Consider the following 18,191-nt stretch of genomic DNA (forward strand, 5'->3'; position numbering starts at 1 on the left):
TTTGTTTAGAATTTAGTACAATATAAAAAATAATTTTAAATGGTTTGACATTTCCACTTTTAAACACTAGGGGGAGCAGCTAGTGAAATTTGACAAAAACCTAGTGTAGAGCTAGCTCAGATTACTGCATTGCAGTAATTATGGGCGGAGTCTGCTGACATGGCTGTGAACACAGTGAGAAGCCATTTTGTTGGTGACTGCAAAGTTATACTGACAAGTAGACAGTCACCGAGGATGACAGGCAGCAAGGATTCTGAGAAATATATGGTGGATGGAGCAGGGTGACAGCAGCACAGAGTATTTCAGGAGAACTGTGTGCTGGTCTATGGGGGGGGCACCCTGTTCGTTGCATGGAGCAGCCAGGGATTGTACATAGAGCGCTGTCTTTTATACACATGGATGGACCATCTGCTCCACAGACATCCAGGAAACATTTCTGCTGATTGATGGCCTGTTCTGATCCAGACTTTGCATGCAAAGACCCCATTCCCCTTCTCAGATCTTGTCCTGGTGATGTGTGAAAGCGAGGCGACAGGCGCAGTCCGGGGTGATGCTGGTAAGGAAATGTAGGCATATAGTAACGATAAAAATGAGACCCCTCTCTTCAGCTGCCTCACCAGCCTTCCCCTGACTGCACCTAACTGGAGGTCATGCTGCCCCCTCTATTACCCCAGACCCGTGTGCAGGTGCTCAGCCAGAACCACCGTAGAATGGGTCCCCTTTCTGAAGATAATACTGCCATAGTGTTCTCACATAATACCGCCATACAGATCACACATAATACTGTCCTATAGTTCACACATAACGCCATATAGATCTCACATACCACCAGTGTTCTCACAATACCGCCATATAGATCACACATAATACCGCCATTTACTTCACACATAATACCACCATATACTTCTCACATAATACCGCAATATAGATCACACATAACAGGGGGGAGAGGAGTGCACATGAGAGGATTAGATACACAGCCCAGCAGTTAGTATCACACATAGGAGAATTAGATACACAGCTCAGCAGTCAGTTTCACACCGGATAGTATTAGATACATAGCTCAGTCAGTATCACACGGGATAGGATTAGATACACGGCTCAGCAGTCAGGATCACACAGGGGAGGATTAGATACACGGCTCAGCATACAGTAACACACAGAATAGGATTAGATACACGGCTCAGCACAGTATCACACAGGGTAGGATTAGATACATGGCTCAGCAGACAGCATCACACGGGAGAGGATTAAATACACAGCTCTGTCAGTATCACACAGGAGAGGATTAGATACACAGTCAGCACAGTAACACACATGGAAGGAGATACACTGCTCAGAGTCAGCATCACAAAGGATAGGATTAGATTACCTCTCCCCCTCCCCTGCCAATATTACTTCACTGCTGCCGATGCTGCTCCTTTCTCCCTCCTGTGCCACCCTTCGTCTCCTCCTCCTATAAGAGCAGATACACTGTGAGCTCCATAAAGATGGCGCCGATCTCCTGCCTCTGCTGTGATATGGACAGCACAGGGGGCATGGCCCAATCACAGTAGGGAGCAGCTCAATGAAAAGTATAGGGTCAGATGCCGACCGCAGATGTCTATGCCCAGGGCTGTCGTATTTGCAGAGTGTAAGTGTTGTGCAGCTACGTACACTTACACTCCTGCAAAGCAAAATGGCGGCGCCCAGTGACTGAAAAAATAATTAATAATAAAAAAATGTTAAATTTAAATTTGTATTAAAAATAATTGTGTATATAAACAATCATTTTTATTACAAAAAATAAAATATGGCACCTTCCCTTTAAGAAAAACGGTCTTTGTTACCACTATCAACGAATCACAGTGCAGCTTTCATTTTATCTAAAAAAAAATTGAATTCTGTAATAGGCAACCTTTACATATTACTGCAATGCATATGCTGGAGATGCTGATCCAAGAGCTAGTTTATCATATAGCTTTCAATTGAGAAAAATGTCAGATAATGCACTAAAGTAATAACGAGGGTTATAAGTCAGTAATGCCTTGAAAACTATCAAATTGTAATTGTTCCCTGTGAATCTTTAATGTCATTACAGTGGACTGAATGATCCAGGGAACAAATCTTGACACCATATTTAACAGACTGTTCTTCACAATTAGACTGTGTTCACACTGTGCTGAGAAGCTCCACTTAGGGCCACCATGAGCTATTCTGGCAGATTTGAAGGGAAAAGTAGTTCAGCATGCAGTTCTAGAATTTTTGTCAAAATGACAAACATCGCAACTGATCACCAGCATTGTGGTCTATCAAGCACCATTAGTGTCCATGGTGTGATGGATCCAGCACTGTGGTATTGTTTTTGTTTTTAATGGAAACTGACGGTAGTGTGAACTCTGTAATGATATGAAAATTAATTAAGAATTGTCTGTGAATTTTTTTTTCTTAAGTATTCTAAGTATTTTAAAGGTTACAGTTTGTTTTATTTTATAAGTTATATATTTCTGCTATATCTTTTTAATTATGTCTTAGGCTACTTTCACACATCAGGCTTTTTGTTTCAGGCACAATCCGGCAAACACACACAAGGCTTTTTGTTTCAGGCACAATCCGGCAATTTAAAAAGAAAAACGGATCCGGTTTTTTTTTTCCACCGGATCCGTTTTTTTCCTATAGAGTTGTATTAGCGCTGGATTGTGCCTGATGGCCACACATTTCATCTGTTTTTTAGCCGGATCCGTCCCAATAGTCTTTTCTGGCGGACGGACAAAACGTCCACTGCAACGTTTTTTTGTCCGGCGGAAAAAAACGCACAGTGACGGAATCGGCCAAAAACAGATGAAACGGAGGTGTGAAAGAAGATCCTGGTGTCCTGATCAGGTTTTCACAGTATTTTCTATGCAAATCATTGAGATTTTCCGTTCTGGTCTCTCTCTCTCTCTTCCCCTTCTCTCTCTCTTCTCTCTTCTCTCTCTCTCTCTCTCTCTCTCTCCCTCCCTCCCTCCCCCGGAACCAGAAACACCAAAAATACATGCGCATTAAAGAAGACCGGATCCGGCTAAAAAAACGGATCCAGCGCATCATTTTTTCGCAAAAAAAAGTCGGATCCGTTTTTTACAACATTAGCCTGACACAAAAAACCTGATGTGTGAAAGTAGCCTTAGCGAGACTAATGTCTTGCTAATTTTTCCAAGATTTGTATCTGAAAATTTGAGCAATGAAAAAGGATTTGTACAATTTTTTTTTTTTTTTTTTAAGGTTTCCCGGTTTTGGAAAGTCTGGAATTGAACAGTATCTGTTATCTAAACAGACAGCCAAAAACAAAGAAAAAATATCTATTATTGTAAGTTTTCATATATTAGTGTGTTATGCTGCTGAAGGTTGGATTTGGATGTATGGAAGTAAAATGATATGTTCCCACATTGTAAATATGCAGCAGAAATCTCATTCATCTGCTGGGAAAATTGTTGGAGATTTATTTGACCTGTTTTGCAGATTTCATGTTGTCGATATCAGGGCAGATTTTACATTTTGCTTTCTAAAGGGTGAAGTGTGCAGAAAATCTGCATTTATTCCACAACAAGATCCAAAAAGATAAATGTGCATGCTGTACACCAAGAGGATGATTTGCTTAATGTGCCTTTTGGCATTTTCCATCCAGTCACCACCTATGCCAATATGAAAGGAACATGGGTGGGACGGGGTGTGGCCAAATTACTCATGAAATGACTTGAGTACAATTTCTGAAGGTGGCTCATGTCAGTTAAAAAAAAATGCGCCTAATAAATTGCCGTGCGCCTCTTAAAAGGCTTTTGCAAGAATGTAATAAAATTACCTCTGCCACATAATTCAGTTGGAAGCCTGACCTATTCACTGTCAGGACAGGCTGCTCCCGAGACATGTTTCTAAACTGACATAAGCAGTATTTTAAGCATACGTAGCTCGGTGATGGTGTAAGGTTTGAGCAGGTACGTGAGAAGCAGTGATGAGCAAGAGTTAACTGTTTTTTATATATAGTTATCACTGCAGTAGATACTCCACGCAGGGCGTAAGGGGGTGAAGGTAAATAGGCACACAGCATGTAAATGGTACTGTAATAAAGTAATAACAAAGGGTCAAATAAAGAGTTAACTTATCTCATCTAATTGTCTCTGGTTCCTGGACAATGGAGGCTGGAAAATCCCATGATGGCACCGTAGGTGAGGCGAGAAGTCTCTGAGCTGATCCTGAAGGAAAGTGGAGGGAGCTTTTTTTGTCATGACTTCTCACAACCTGTTCAAAAAAGGCATATTATATCCCAATATGTATATATATTTTGTAAAAGTGTGAATCACGGGCAGCTCTTTACAATCGTGGGCACCTTTAATCAATTTTACAATAAATTGTAACTACTTGTAAAATAAAATAAAAAGCATAGAAACTGATTTTTTACAGGACGTTTGTTTACATCTCCACGTTTTTATCTTCATATATTTATGAGAGCTGAAAAGAACAAAAGTCTCTGTGGCCTTTTTGCCAGTAAAGATTTGAGCCAAAAAGTCCCAACTTCCCAACCCAACTTCAAGACACACAAAACCAGAAAGTAAAACTGCTCTCTGACTTCTAAGAGTGTTGTTTTAGACTGTAGTATGATATGAAGATATAGCCCCGTTGAGTGTAAAAGGGTTAAATATAAGACTTGAATAACATGGCTAAATCGATTTCTTTTTTCCAGATAGGAGATTATGGGCCAATGTGGGTCTACCCAATTTCAACATTTGACTGTGTTGTAGCTGATCCACGTAAGGGAACCAAAATGTATGGCCTGAAGAGTTACATAGAATATCAGCTAACACCAACAGTAAGTAAGCTGCATCTGAGCGCCAAGTCCCAGTTCTTACATTCTCATTATACTTTAATGTCAAGTAAGATATGATGAAGTATTGCAATGATAAAAATTGATGACAAATAATGAGTGAAATTACATGTGAAAGTAGCATGCTTTATAATTCCTCCTAGACTATGGTTTTAGACCTTCTCCCCACTGTCAGGAGGTTTTATAATTCTGCTCTCTTTTGCTTATAGCTCAATCTTTTTTTTTCTAGAGCACAAACCGGGCAGTAAACCACAGATATAAGCACTTTGATTGGCTTTATGAGCGTCTTTTGGTGAAGTTTGGCTTGGCTATACCCATTCCTTCTCTTCCAGACAAACAAGTCACAGGTAACATTTTAAGAAATAAGCTGTGTTCAGACATCACTCAGAGAAACTTATTTCCAAGGAGAAAAAAGGTTAGGGCATTAAGGGGACTCTGTCACCAGGTTTTTGCAACCTGATCTGAAAACAGAATAATGTAGACAGTTCCCAATGTGTCATCTATGTGACACTTACTGGGCTGCGTAGTGCAGTTTTGATCCTTTGCTGATAAAACGGTGACTTTATCACTAGAGGACTCCTAAGCTTGCTGAATGTAGTCCTCCATATTCATGAGCTCGGTATAATTTTCCCCAACCACTGATTGTCAGCTTTCTGCCTTTGCACAGTGTTCACAGAAAGCTGCAAATCCGTGGTGTGGGTAGGGTTATAAGGAGAACTTGTGGCTCTGCAGCAGATAAAACCGGTTTTAATGAAAACCGCAGCAACTAGTAAAGTGAGTGACTCAATGCTGGATTCATGATCTCTGTCGCTATATCATACTACTTTAAAATGAGATGGCAAAAACCTGATGCCATATTTCCTTACAAATTCATACTGTCCGATCATCATCAAAATCATGAGGGCTCCATAGACCCAACTCTACTGTAACGTATACGGAAAACCATAACAGTTCAAGAATACTTACCATCATTTCACAATAACTCAATTACTTTTCATATGCTGTATGCAATTAGCCCCCTTTTACATAATATCTCCTAGAGAAGAACAGAATCCCAACAAAACTTACTCATTCTGCTAAAACTATCAAGTGGGTCCTTGTGTGCTGTGGGCACAGTTATTAGGTAAATTGTGTTTTTGATGATTAATTTTAATATTAACCCCTTAGCGACAGCTGATACGCCTTTTGACGGCGGCCGCTAAGGGTAGTTAAACCACAGCGCCGTTAATTAACGGCGCTGTGGAAAAAGTGAATAGCGCGCCCCAGAGTCGGATTTTTTCCGGGGTCTCGGCTGCTGGGAGTAGCCGAGACCCCAGAGAACATGATTTGGGTTTTTTTTTTACCGACCCCGCATTTGCGATCGCCGGTAATTAACCGTTTACCGGCGATCGCAAAAAAAAAAAAAAAAAGCGATTTCTTTTTAATTTCTCTGTCCTCCGATGTGATCGCACATCAGAGGACAGAGAAAAGGGGTCCCCAATCGCCCCCTGATACTCACCTATCTCCCCCGGTGCTCCTCGTGGCTCCCGGTGGGCGCTGCCATCTTCAAAATGGCGGGCACATGCGCAGTGCGCCCGCCGGCCGGCCCCGGGATAATCTTTGGGGTCTCGGCTACCGGGGGTAGCCGAGACCCCAAATAGCATGATCGGTATCAGTTTTACCGACCCCTGTTTTGCGATCGCCGGTAATTCTGTTTACCGGCGACCGCCAAAAAAAAAAAAAGCAAAGTGTAATTCTCTGTCCTCTGATGTGATCGCACATCAGAGGACAGAGAAATAGGGGGATTCGGGGACCCTATCATACTCACCGGTGTCCCTGGGTCCTCCTGCTGCTCCTCCTGGCCGCCGGGGAAAAGAAAATGGCGGGCGCATGCGCAGTGCGCCCGCCATCTGTCTCCATCTGCCCGCCGGCAGGAGAAGAGCAGTTGGGGCTAAAATTAGGGTTAGAGTTAGGGTTAGGGTTAGGGCTAGGGTTAGGGCTAGTGTTAGGGTTAGGGCTAGGGTTAGGGCTAAATTTAGGGTTAGGGTTGGGGCTAAATTTAGGGTTAAGGTTGGGGCTAAATTTAGGGTTAGGCTTCTTTCACACTTACGTCGGTACGGGGCCGTCGCAATGCATCGGCCCGACATACCGACGCACGTTGTGAAAATTGTGCACAACGTGGGCAGCGGATGTAGTTTTTCAACGCATCCGCTGCCCAATCTATGTCCTGGGGAGGAGGGGGCGGAGTTACGGCCACGCATGCGCGGTCAGAAATGGCGGATGCGACGTACAAAAAAACGTTACATTGAACTTTTTTTGTGCTGACGGTCTGCCAAAACACTGATCCAGTGCACGACGGACACGACGTGTGGCCATCCGTCACGATCCGTCGGCAATACAAGTCTATGGGCAAAAAACGCATCCTGCGTGTACATTTGCAGGATCCGTTTCTTGTCCAAAATGACGGATTGCGACGGATGCCAAACGATGCAAGTGTGAAAGTAGCCTTAGGGCTAGGGTTAGGGCTAAAGTTAGGGCTAGGGTTGGGGCTAAAGTTAGGGTTAGAGTTGGGATTAGGGTTAGGGTTTGGATTAGGGTTAGGGTTGGCATTAGGGTTACGCTTGGGATTAGGGTTAGGTTTGGGATTAGGGTTAAGGTTAGGGTTGTGATTAGGGGTGTATTGGGATTAGGGTTAGGTTTGAGGTTAGGGTTGAGATTAGGATTAGGGGTGTGTTGGATTTAGGGTTTTGATTAGGGTTATGGTTAGGGTTGACATTAGGGTTGTTTTGGGGTAAGGGTTGTGATTATCGTTAGGGTTAGTGATTAGAATTATGGATCGGGTTGGGATTAGGGTTAGGGGTGTGTTGGGGTTAGGGTTGGAGCTAGAATTGGGGGGTTTCCACTGTTTAGTTACATCAGGGGGTCTCCAAACACGACAGCCAATTTTGCGCTCAAAAAGTCAAATGGTGCTCCCTCCCTTCTGAGCTCTGCCGTGCGCCCAAACAGTGGGTTACCCCCACTCAGCGTACTCAGGATAAATTGAACAACAACTTTAGTGGTCCAATTTCTCCTGTTACCCTTGTGAAAATAAAAACTTGGGGGCTACAATATCTTTTTTGTGGAAAAAAAATATTTTTTATTTTCACGACTCTGCATTCTAAACTTCTGTGAAGCACTTGGGCATTCAAAGTTCTCACCACACATCTAGATAAGTTCCTTGGGGGGTCTAGTTTCAAAAATGGGGTCACTTGTGGAGGGTTACTACTATTTAGGTACATCAGGGGCTCTGCAATCGCAACATAACGCTTACAGACCATTCTATCAAAGTTTGCATTCCAAAACGGCGCTCCTTCCCTTCCGAGCTCTGCCGTGCGCCCAAACAGTGGTTTACCCCCACATATGGCGCATCAGCGTACTTGGGATAAATTGGACAACAACTATTGCAGTCCAATTTCTCTTGTTACCCTTGTGAAAATAAAAACTTGGGGGCTAAAAAATCTTTTTTGTGGAAAAAAATTTTTTTTTTTATTTTCACGACTCTGCATTCTAAACTTCTGTGAAGCACTTGGGCATTCAAAGTTCTCACCACACATCTAGATAAGTTACATGGGGGGTCTAGTTTTCAAAATGGTGTCACTTGTGGGGGATTTCTACTGTTTAGGCACATCAGGTGCTCTCCAAACGCGACATGGCGTCCGATCTCAATTCCAGACAATTCTACATTGAAAAAGTAAAACGGCACTCCTTCTCTTCCAAGCTCTGCGGTGCGCCCAAACAGTGGTTTACCCCCACATATTGGGTATAAACGTACTCAGGAGAAATCGCACAACAACTTTTGTGGTCTAATTTCTCCTGTTACCCTTGTGAAAATAAAAATTTGGGGGCAAAAAGATCATTTTTGTAGAAAAAATGCGATTTTTTTTTTTTTTTTTTTTTTTTTTTTTTTTTCACGGCTCTACGTTATAAACTTCTGTGAAGCACATGGGGGTTCAAAGTGCTCACCACACAACTAGATAACTTCCTTAAGGGGTCTAGTTTCCAAAATGGTGTCACTTGTGGGGGGTTTCCACTGTTTAGGCACATCATGGACTCTCCAAACTCGACATGGCGTCCAATCTCAATTCCAGCCAATTTTACATTGAAAAAGTAAAACGGCACTCCTTCTCTTCCAAGCTCTGCGGTGTGCCCAAACAGTGGTTTACCCCCACATATTGGGTATCGACGTACTCAGGAGAAATTGCACAACAACATTTGTAGTCTAATTTCTCCTGTTGTGAAAATAAGAATTTGTGGGCGAAAAGATCATTTTTGTGTAAACAAAAGCGATTTTTTATTTTCACGGTTCTACGTTATAAACTTCCGTGAAGCACTTGGGGGCTCAAAGTGCTCACCACACATCTAGATAAGTTCCTTAAGGGGTCTAGTTTCCAAAATGGTGTCAATTGTGGGGAGTTTCCACTGTTTAGGTACATCAGGGGCTCTCTAAACGTGACATGGCGTCCGATCTCAATTCCAGCCAATTCTCAATTCCAGCCAATTCTGCATTGAAAAAGTCAAACGGCGCTCCTTCACTTCCAAGCTCTGCGGTGCGCCCAAACAGTGGTTTACCCCCACATATGGGGTATTGGCGTATTAAGGAGAAATTGCATAACAAAATTTTATAGTTACATTTATGTTTTTACACATGTGAAAATAAAAAAAATGGTTGTGAATTAAGATGTTTGCAAAAAAAAGTTAAATGTTCATTTTTTCCTTCCACATTGTTTCAGTTCAGTGAGGCACCTAAAGGGTTAATAAACTTCTTGAATGTGGTTTTGAGATACTTGAGGGGTGTAGTTCTTAGAATGGTGTCACACTTCGTTATTTTCTATCATATAGACCCCTCAAAATGACTTCAAATGTGATGTGGTCCCTAAAAAAAAAAATGGTGTTGTAAAAATGAGAAATTGCTGGTCAACTTTTAACCCTTATAACTCCCTAACAAAAAAAGTTTTGTTTCCAAAATTGTGCTGATGTAAAGTAGACATGTGGGAAATGTTATTTATTAACTACTTTTCGTGACATATCTCTCTGATTTAAGGGCATAAAAATACAAAGTTTGAAAATTGCAAAATTTCCGTTTTTTTCATAAATAATCGCAAGTAATATCGAAGAAATTTTACCACTAACATGAAGTACAATATGTCACGAAAAAACAATCTCAGAATCAGCGGGATCCGTTGAAGTGTTCCAGAGTTATAATCTCATAAAGTGACAGTGGTCAGAATTGTAAAAATTGGCTCGGTCATTAAGTACCAAATTGGCTCTGTCACTAAGGGGTTAAGCAACTACAGTGCTGTCGTGAGTTCAAAAAGTTAATAAAATCCGAAAAAGAAAAGAAATACCAAAAATGACCACCAATTTTTTTAACAAAGAATACTATACATAAATTTATAATCCCAAAGAAATAGCATTCCACACAATATCAATGAATATAAACTTTATTAATATATAAAATGCATAATGACACAACATATCATATTAAAAACAATAAGACCTTTTATTAAAAATAAATAAATTAAATAAAAAAAACTAATTAATTGTAATCACACTGTGTGTAAAGGGCAGAGTATGTCAAACTATTTGGTAAAAAATCATTAAAATAAAATTAATTGATTTGTGGTTAACTCTGCTGAGAACGTGTTGATAAAGTAAAACTAAATGAATGGTTATAAATCTTTTTTAAATCCCATAATTTAATTTACGTGACATATGCAAATGTATATAATTGTTTGGACATGAGGAAATAAAATTTGTGATGTGAATAAACAATACAAATCAATTCATAAAAAACGAAGTGCTCATTCAAAAAAAATGAAATTTGTGATGTAATTAATTGAATATAAATCAATTCATAAAAAGTGCTCCCTGACGAAGTGGAAGTGAAACGCGTGTTGAAGTGGTTTGTGGGGGCAGAGGTGTGTCACACTGGTTGGTATATGTGTTTTTTCACAATGAAATCTTTTTGTTTTATATGATGCCTATTCTTTGATCATGAGGTCTCCTTCCGAATGAGCATTTTGCTTTTTATGAATTCATTTATATTCGATTAATTACATCACAAATTTTATTTCCTCATGTTCAAATAATTATTTATATTTTTACATGTCATATAAATGAATTTCCAACATATTGATCATGAGGTTTCTTGTTGAATGAGCACGTTGTTTTGTATGAATTGATTTGTATTGATTATTTGCATCACAAATTTTATTTCCTCATGTCCAAACAAACATATACACTATCATTCAAAAGTTTAGGGTCAATTAGAAATTTCCTTATTTTTGAAAGAAAAGCACAGTTTTTTCCAATGAAGCTAAAATTAAAGGGAACCTGTCACCCCCAAAATCGATGGTGAGGCAAGCCCACCAGCATCAGGGGCTTATCTACAGCATTCTGTAATGCTGTAGATAAGCCGCCAATGTTACCTGAAAGAGGAGAAAAAGACGTTAGATTGTACTCGCCCATGGGCGGTCCTGCTGCGGTCTGGTGAAATGGGTGTCTCAGGTCCGCTCCGGCGCCCCCCATCTTCATTCCATGACATCCTCTTCTGGTCTTCACGCCGCGGCTCCGGCGCAGGCGTACTTTGTCTGCCCTGTTGAGGGCAGAGGAAAGTACTGCAGTTCGCAGGCGCCGGAAAGGTCAGAGAGGCCCGGCGCCTGCGCACTGCAGTACTTTGCTCTGCCCTCAACAGGGCAGACAAAGTACGCCTGCGCCGAAGCCGCGGCGTGAAAACCAGAAGTGGAAGTCATGGAATGAAGATGGGAGGCGCCGGAGCGGACCTGAGACACCCATCGGAGCTGGACCGCCCCTGGGTGAGTATAATCTAATGTCTTTTTCTCCTCTTTCAGGTAACATCGGCGGCTTATCTACAGCATTACAGAATGCTGTATATAAGCCCCTGATGATGGTGAGCTTACCTCACCATCGACTTTGGGGGTGACCGGTTCTCTTTAAATGACTCAGAAATACACTCTATACATTGTTAATGTGGTTAATGACTATTCTACCTGCAAAGGTCTGGTTTGTAATTCAATATCTTCATAGGTGTATAGAGGCCCATTCTCAACAACCATCACACCAATGTTCTTATGGTACTTTGTGTTTGCTAACTGTGTATGAAGGCTAATGGATGGTTAGAATACCCTTGAAAACCATTGTGCAAGTATGTTAGCACAACTGAAAAGTTTCCTCGGCGCGTGCGCATCTGAGTGTTTGGGCAGAGACGTCTGCCCTTAATCAACTCATTTCCGGTTCTGGCCAGGCTGGCCACGATCCCCTGCACACCGGCGCTCACTCATCAGGAAATATGCTCAGGTATTTATACTGCGGGTTCTGATACCGTACCCCACACTTCCCCTGACGAAGCCGCGTTGGGTCTTTCCCTCCCACGCCTCCGTGTTCTCCTTCCCTCTCCTTGTTTGGTGAGCTGGACGCCTCATTTCTTCTTGCAGGCAGGAGCGTTTTTTCGTGCAGCCCTTGGTTATTTCTATATATTCTATTATCACGGGCATTTGCATCCCTGTGGGTGCTGACGGGCTGCTCATCCTGTGCGCTTTCATTGGTGGGCATATACTTTGCTCTCTAAATTGCTTGGACATTAGCACAGGGTTCATTTTAGACGTATCAGTCTCCCTTGTGATTTTTTGCATACTGGTGCATCATGTCTTTGTATTATCCTGGTTCCACGTTTTTGTGTTGTTATTTTCAGGGGTGCTAAGGGTTATTGCAATAATATATTCATATGTAATGTCATATTATGCATATTGCATGGTTATACACATGAATGTGGGGGGTAAGTTTGGTTACTATTGGTTTTAACTGTTTTTATGCAGTGTCATAATAAAGTTTACCTTTTATATATCATTCATGAGGGTTGTGCATTCTACATAGTGGTTTTCTTACTTTTTTGTTATGCTAGTCTTCATTACCACTAGTTTGCACCTCTGTTATTTTGTAGATTGGTAGTGCGCCAATTTTCCTCTTCATAAATCATCACTTCATTTTGCAACGCCATTCCATACCCTGCGGACAGCGCTTAATTGGAGCCAATTTCATCCTACAACAGGACAATTACTCAAAGCACACGTCCAAATTATGCAAGTTCTATTTAGGGAAGAAGCAGGCAGCTGGTATTCTATCTGTAATTGGATGGCCAGGGCAGTTACCGGATCTCAACCCATTGAGCTTTTGTGGGAGCAGCTTGACTGTATGGTACGCAAAAAGTGCCCATCAAGCCAACCAACTTCTGGGAGGGGCTTCTGTAAGCATGGGGTGAAATTTCTCCAGATTACCTCGGCAAATTAACTGCTAGAATGCCAAAGGTCTGCAATGCTGTAATTGCTGCAAAGGGAGCATTCTTTGACGAAAATAAAATTTGAAGGAGAAAATCATTTTTTCTCCATCGTCTCATTGGGGGACACAGGACTGTGGGTGTATGCTACTGCCGCCAGGAGGCTGACACTAAGTAGACCTAAAAAAGTTAGCTCCTCCTCCATAGTATACACCTTGACACTGGCCCTGACAGCTCCAGTTTATGCTTAGTGTCCGTAGGAGGCACATCTCTGGGTTTCCCCAGATGCATTTTTCTCTGAAGATAAGACAGGGGCGACGGACCTTTTTGAAGGGGTCCGATCTCCCCAAACCAACAACGGGCGAGCACGTGTGAGTGTCGCCTCCACGTATCCTCTCCCGCAACATGGGATCTTGTTTGCCGGACTTATAACCTGACCAACCTGAGGTAACGAAACCCTAGGTTGTACAGGCATAGATTTTTTGTCCATGCAGCCTCCACTTCTTCACCAATGCTGTTTTGACTATGGTTCTTTAAGGAGGCAGACGGTCCCTCTCCTCACCTTCTGAAGGGTGCAAGGAGTTAGGGTGCCTGCACCGTCTTCCCATATATATATTTATATATATGGATTTACATATGAATTCTTATATGCCTCTTTTCTAACCTTGTGTTGGCAAGAGGCTGCGGGGGGGCTCCTGCTTCATTGCGCAGAAAACGCCATACTGCAACCAGCGCGGTGCTGCTTTCTGGATATTCCTCCATAGCAAAGACATGGGTGGAAGTCCCGCCCCTTTCGGCTTTTTTCGGTGGCCTGTTGCATTATGGTCTCTGTAGTTTTCTGCAGAGACATGGGCGGAAGTCCCGCCCCTTTTCAGCTTTTTCCGGCGTCCTGTTTCATTATGGTCTTTGTAGTTTTCTGCAGAGACATGGGCGGAAGTCCCGCCTCCTTCGGGGGCGTTTACTTCCGGTGGTGTGCACCCAGCTTTCCTGGAAGAGTGCAGGAATGGGGAGAAAATCAAGTCCCCTGCTGCGGCCTATCCACGGACCATATGCCGGTAACTCCTCCCCCTTTTTTTTTTCTTAGGGCACATCCGCCCTGTAATCTTCTACATAAGGGAGGTTTTCTGCACAGATCATGGTTCGGTGTTGCGTTCAGGACTTCGGGGACACAGGACTGGGGTAAGTGCTACTTCCCTCAGCCTGACAGCAGTTTTTTGTTCTAGACCTAGTATCTCATAAGGGTACAGTTCATACCAGCAGCAGCAGCAGCAATAGTCATCATGTCTAGAAGGTCTAAGTCGCACACAGTCCTGTATACCTCATGCATTACCTGTCGGGTTTCTTTTCCGCATGCGCAAATTAACCATCTCTGTGAAGCTTGTGATTCCGAACATGCTCAGGAGCCCCCGCCTGCTACCCCGCCTGTTACCCTGCCACCTGTACCTGAGGCTGCAGTATCACCCCCTGAGTGGATCATATCCTTAACGCAATCTATGGTGTCACTAACAAAGGCGGTTGAGTCCCTTCAAGCCCCTGTCAGGGACATTCATCCTCCTATTTCGGAAAGATCCTCCGATTCTCAGGATCCTCCGGCCTGCAGGGGCCGTGCTCCCTCTAGGCAGACGCGGGGGAAAAGAACCCACACAGCGTCTCCCGGTCCGTCAGGTGCATCAGCATCTTTGAATTCCGTCTCTCGGTCTCCCTCACCTGTGGGAGTGAGTGAACATGGTTCGGACTATGACTCAGAAGGGTCTTTTGATTTAGAAGCTCCTGATTATCAGGAATCAGTTGACAGTCTCATTGAGGCCGTTAACCAGTCTTTGGGAGTAGAGGATGTAGCCACCTTGCCCTCAGGTCATAAGGTGTCTTTTAAAAGGTTCAAACAACCTCATAAGGTGTTTTCTGCTCATCCTGAGTTTGAAGATTTAGTTCAACGTCACATGGAGCGTCCGGATAAACGTTTCTCAGGCCAGAAGGCTCTAGGTGCGAGGTATCCTTTTGCACCAGAGCTTTGTAAAAAATGGGCAGAATCCCCTACAGTGGATCCTCCCGTGTCCCGTTTGGCCTCCAACACGCTGCTGTCTCTTCCTAATGCATCGGCTATTAAGGATCCGACTGATCGGCTCATAGAGAGTCTAGCTCGGTCTGTGTTTGAGGCTTCAGGTTCAGCCCCAGTAACTAAAACTCTTCAGGATAGGGAGTTTCCTATAGAAGTGATAGAGATGTCAAATCAGATATCTTTAGCTGGAAATTATCTGATTAATGCATCCTTGGATGCGGCAAATTGTTCAGCATTCGCAGCTGCAAATGCTATTGCTATCAGAAGGGCTCTATGGCTAAGAAATTGGCGGGTGGACTCTACCTCAAAAAAGTCCCTTACATCCCTCTCTTATCAAGGTGGCCGACTATTTGGCGCAAAATTAGATTAGCTTATATCTGATACCACTGGAGGAAAGAGTAATTTCCTTCCACAACAAAAAATTAAGCAACCTTTTCGTCGCCAATTTCAAGCAAGGTTTAAGTCCTTTTGTAACTCCCGGTGGTCTGCAGCGCCAAGCGCAGGTCCTCCAAGTCGGTCTAACCAAGACAGGGAGCACCAGGTCTCATATAGCGCCAATCCATTGGCAAGAAAGCGGTATCAACCGTCAAGATCTAGATATCCTCGGTCTTCGGCCAAATGACTGGAGGCAGCCTCATGTCGCTCCCAACAGAGTAGGCGGCCGCTTACTACTGTTCCATCAGTCCTGGCTGTCAGTCGTTCACGACAGATGGGTAAGAGAACTGGTGGTTTCAGGGTACAAAATAGAGTTTATCTCTCTCCCTCCAGGCCGGTTTTTTCCGTCCAGTCTTCCCAGTTCAAAATCCCGTCTAAGAGCTTTGTTCAGAGCAGTCGAGTCTCTTCAGTCAACCGGGGACATTGTCCCTGTTCCAAAAATAGAAAGGTTCCAAGGATTCTATTCCAATCTGTTTACGGTTCCCAAGAAAGATGGGACTGTAAGACCCATTCTGGACCTAAAGTGTTTGAACAAATGTGTCAGCACTCATCACTTCCGTATGGAGTCTCTCCGCTCGGTCATTGCGGCCATGGAAAAGGGAGAATTCCTAGCTTCCATAGATATTCAAGATGCCTATCTGCACGTCCCTATATTTCTTCCACATCAAAGATTTCTACGGTTTTCCATAGGCGAACGACACTTCCAATTCACAGCATTGCCTTTCGGACTCGCCACTGCTCCCAGAGTGTTCACGAAGGTGATGGCAACAGTAGTGTCCATCCTGCACTCTCGGGGCATAGTCATTCTGCCATACTTAGACGATCTCTTAGTCAAAGGGTCAACTTTTCAGGCATGCAAGGACAACGTCGACATCACTTTGAACACTCTAGCCCGCCTAGGGTGGCTGGTCAACTTAAAGAAGTCATTTATAGTTCCATCTCGAAAGATTTCTTTTTTAGGGATGATCTTCGACACCTCTCGGGGTCTAACTATTCTACCCCAGGACAAGGTACTCTGTCTCCGGCAGGAAGTAAAAATCCTTCGGCAGCCGAGTTGCCACTCAATCCTGTTCTGCATGAAGGTCTTGGGAAGGATGTTGGCGGCTATAGAAGCAGTTCCATTCCCCCAATTCCATCTTCGTCCACTCCAACAGGCACTCCTCTCAGCCTGGGACAAGAGTCCTTTTTCTCTCAATCTCAGGTGTCGTCTATCTCTAAGGGTCAGGCAGTCCCTGATATGGTGGATAAGGAGTTCCTCTTTGCTGCAGGGGAAAGCCTTTCCTCCCGTTCATTGGCTGGTAGTCACTACAGATGCCAGTCTTCTCGGTTGGGGAGCAGTGTTTCACCAACACACGGCACAGGGTTGTTGGTACCCAAGGGAATCAACTCTTCCAATCAATCTGTTGGAGATGAGAGCAATTTGGCTGGCTCTGCAGCACTTTCACCATCTTCTGGCGGGTCGCCCGGTCCGGATCCAATCGGACAATGCCACGTCTGTGGCCTACGTAAATCATCAGGGGGCACTCGCAGCAGGTCAGCCATACGCGAGGTAGGGCAAGTCCTCCGCTGGCCCAAGAAAAATCACTCCGTGATCTCGGCAGTTCACATTCCGGGCAAGGAGAACTGGGCAGCGGACTTTTTGAGCCGTCAGGGTCTTGTGTTCGGGGAATGGTCTCTTCACCCCGACGTTTTTTGGCAGATATGCCTACGCTGGGGAACCCCGGACGTGGATCTAATGGCCTCCGGGTTGAATGCCAAGGTACCCAGGTTCGTCTCTCGGTATCGAGATCCAAGAGCAATTGCCGTAGACGCTCTAGTCCTATCCTGGAACCAATTTCGTCTTCCATATCTGTTTCCCCCTTTGGCGCTGGTCCCAAAGGTAATCAGGAAGATCAAGTCAGAGGGAGTTCCAGCAATTCTAGTCACCCCAGATTGGCCTTGGAGGTCATGGTACGCAGACCTAGTTCAGCTGGTTGCCGGGGTTCCTTGACAGCTACCAATGCAACCAGATCTTCTGTCGCAGGGGCCGATATTCCACCAGAGCTTAGAGGCCCTGCGTTTGACGGCTTGGCCGTTGAATCTTGGATTCTGACCCAGGCCGGTTTTTCTCAAAAGGTAGCTTCCACTATGATTAATGCTCGAAAGACAGTTTTAGTGCGCATTTACCACCACACCTGGAAAGTCTTTCTCTCATGGTGTAGAAAGAAGGGTCTTCCTCCTCTTCAGTTCTCTATTCCTAATGTTCTAGCTTTTCTCCAATCTGGTCTAGACTCAGGTCTCGCACCAAGTACCCTTAGGAGGCAAATATCAGCCTTATCGGTTCTTTTCCAGCGCAGGATCGCTACCAATCTGCAAGTAAAAACTTTTTTGCAGGGAGTCTCTCACATAGTCTCTCCTTACAGAGCTCCGCTAGAAGCTTGGGACCTTAACTTGGTCTTGAGTGCTCTTCAGGAAGCTCCATTTGAGCCCCTCCAAGACGTCTCTTTAACCTACCTTTCTTGGAAGGTTTTGTTTCTGGTAGCTATAACTTCCATTAGGCGGGTATCGGA

At 43.7% G+C, this 18,191-nt stretch overlaps 1 protein-coding gene across 5 annotated transcripts in view; it reads left to right on the forward strand.

Annotated features, from left to right (window-relative positions):
• The window catches only part of SNX9 (sorting nexin 9), a 547,796-nt gene that overhangs the window by 344,021 nt on the left and 185,584 nt on the right, over window positions 1-18,191 (forward strand). For all 5 annotated transcript variants that reach the window (XM_069769362.1, XM_069769364.1, XM_069769363.1 and 2 more), the window contains 3 exons: window positions 3,241-3,325; window positions 4,697-4,822; window positions 5,067-5,184. In XM_069769362.1, the coding sequence (XP_069625463.1) occupies window positions 3,241-3,325; window positions 4,697-4,822; window positions 5,067-5,184 (329 nt within the window). The remainder of the gene's footprint in view (window positions 1-3,240; window positions 3,326-4,696; window positions 4,823-5,066; window positions 5,185-18,191) is intronic.

This window comes from Ranitomeya imitator, chromosome 5 (genome assembly GCF_032444005.1).
Source record: "Ranitomeya imitator isolate aRanImi1 chromosome 5, aRanImi1.pri, whole genome shotgun sequence".
Lineage (NCBI taxonomy): Eukaryota > Metazoa > Chordata > Amphibia > Anura > Dendrobatidae > Ranitomeya > Ranitomeya imitator.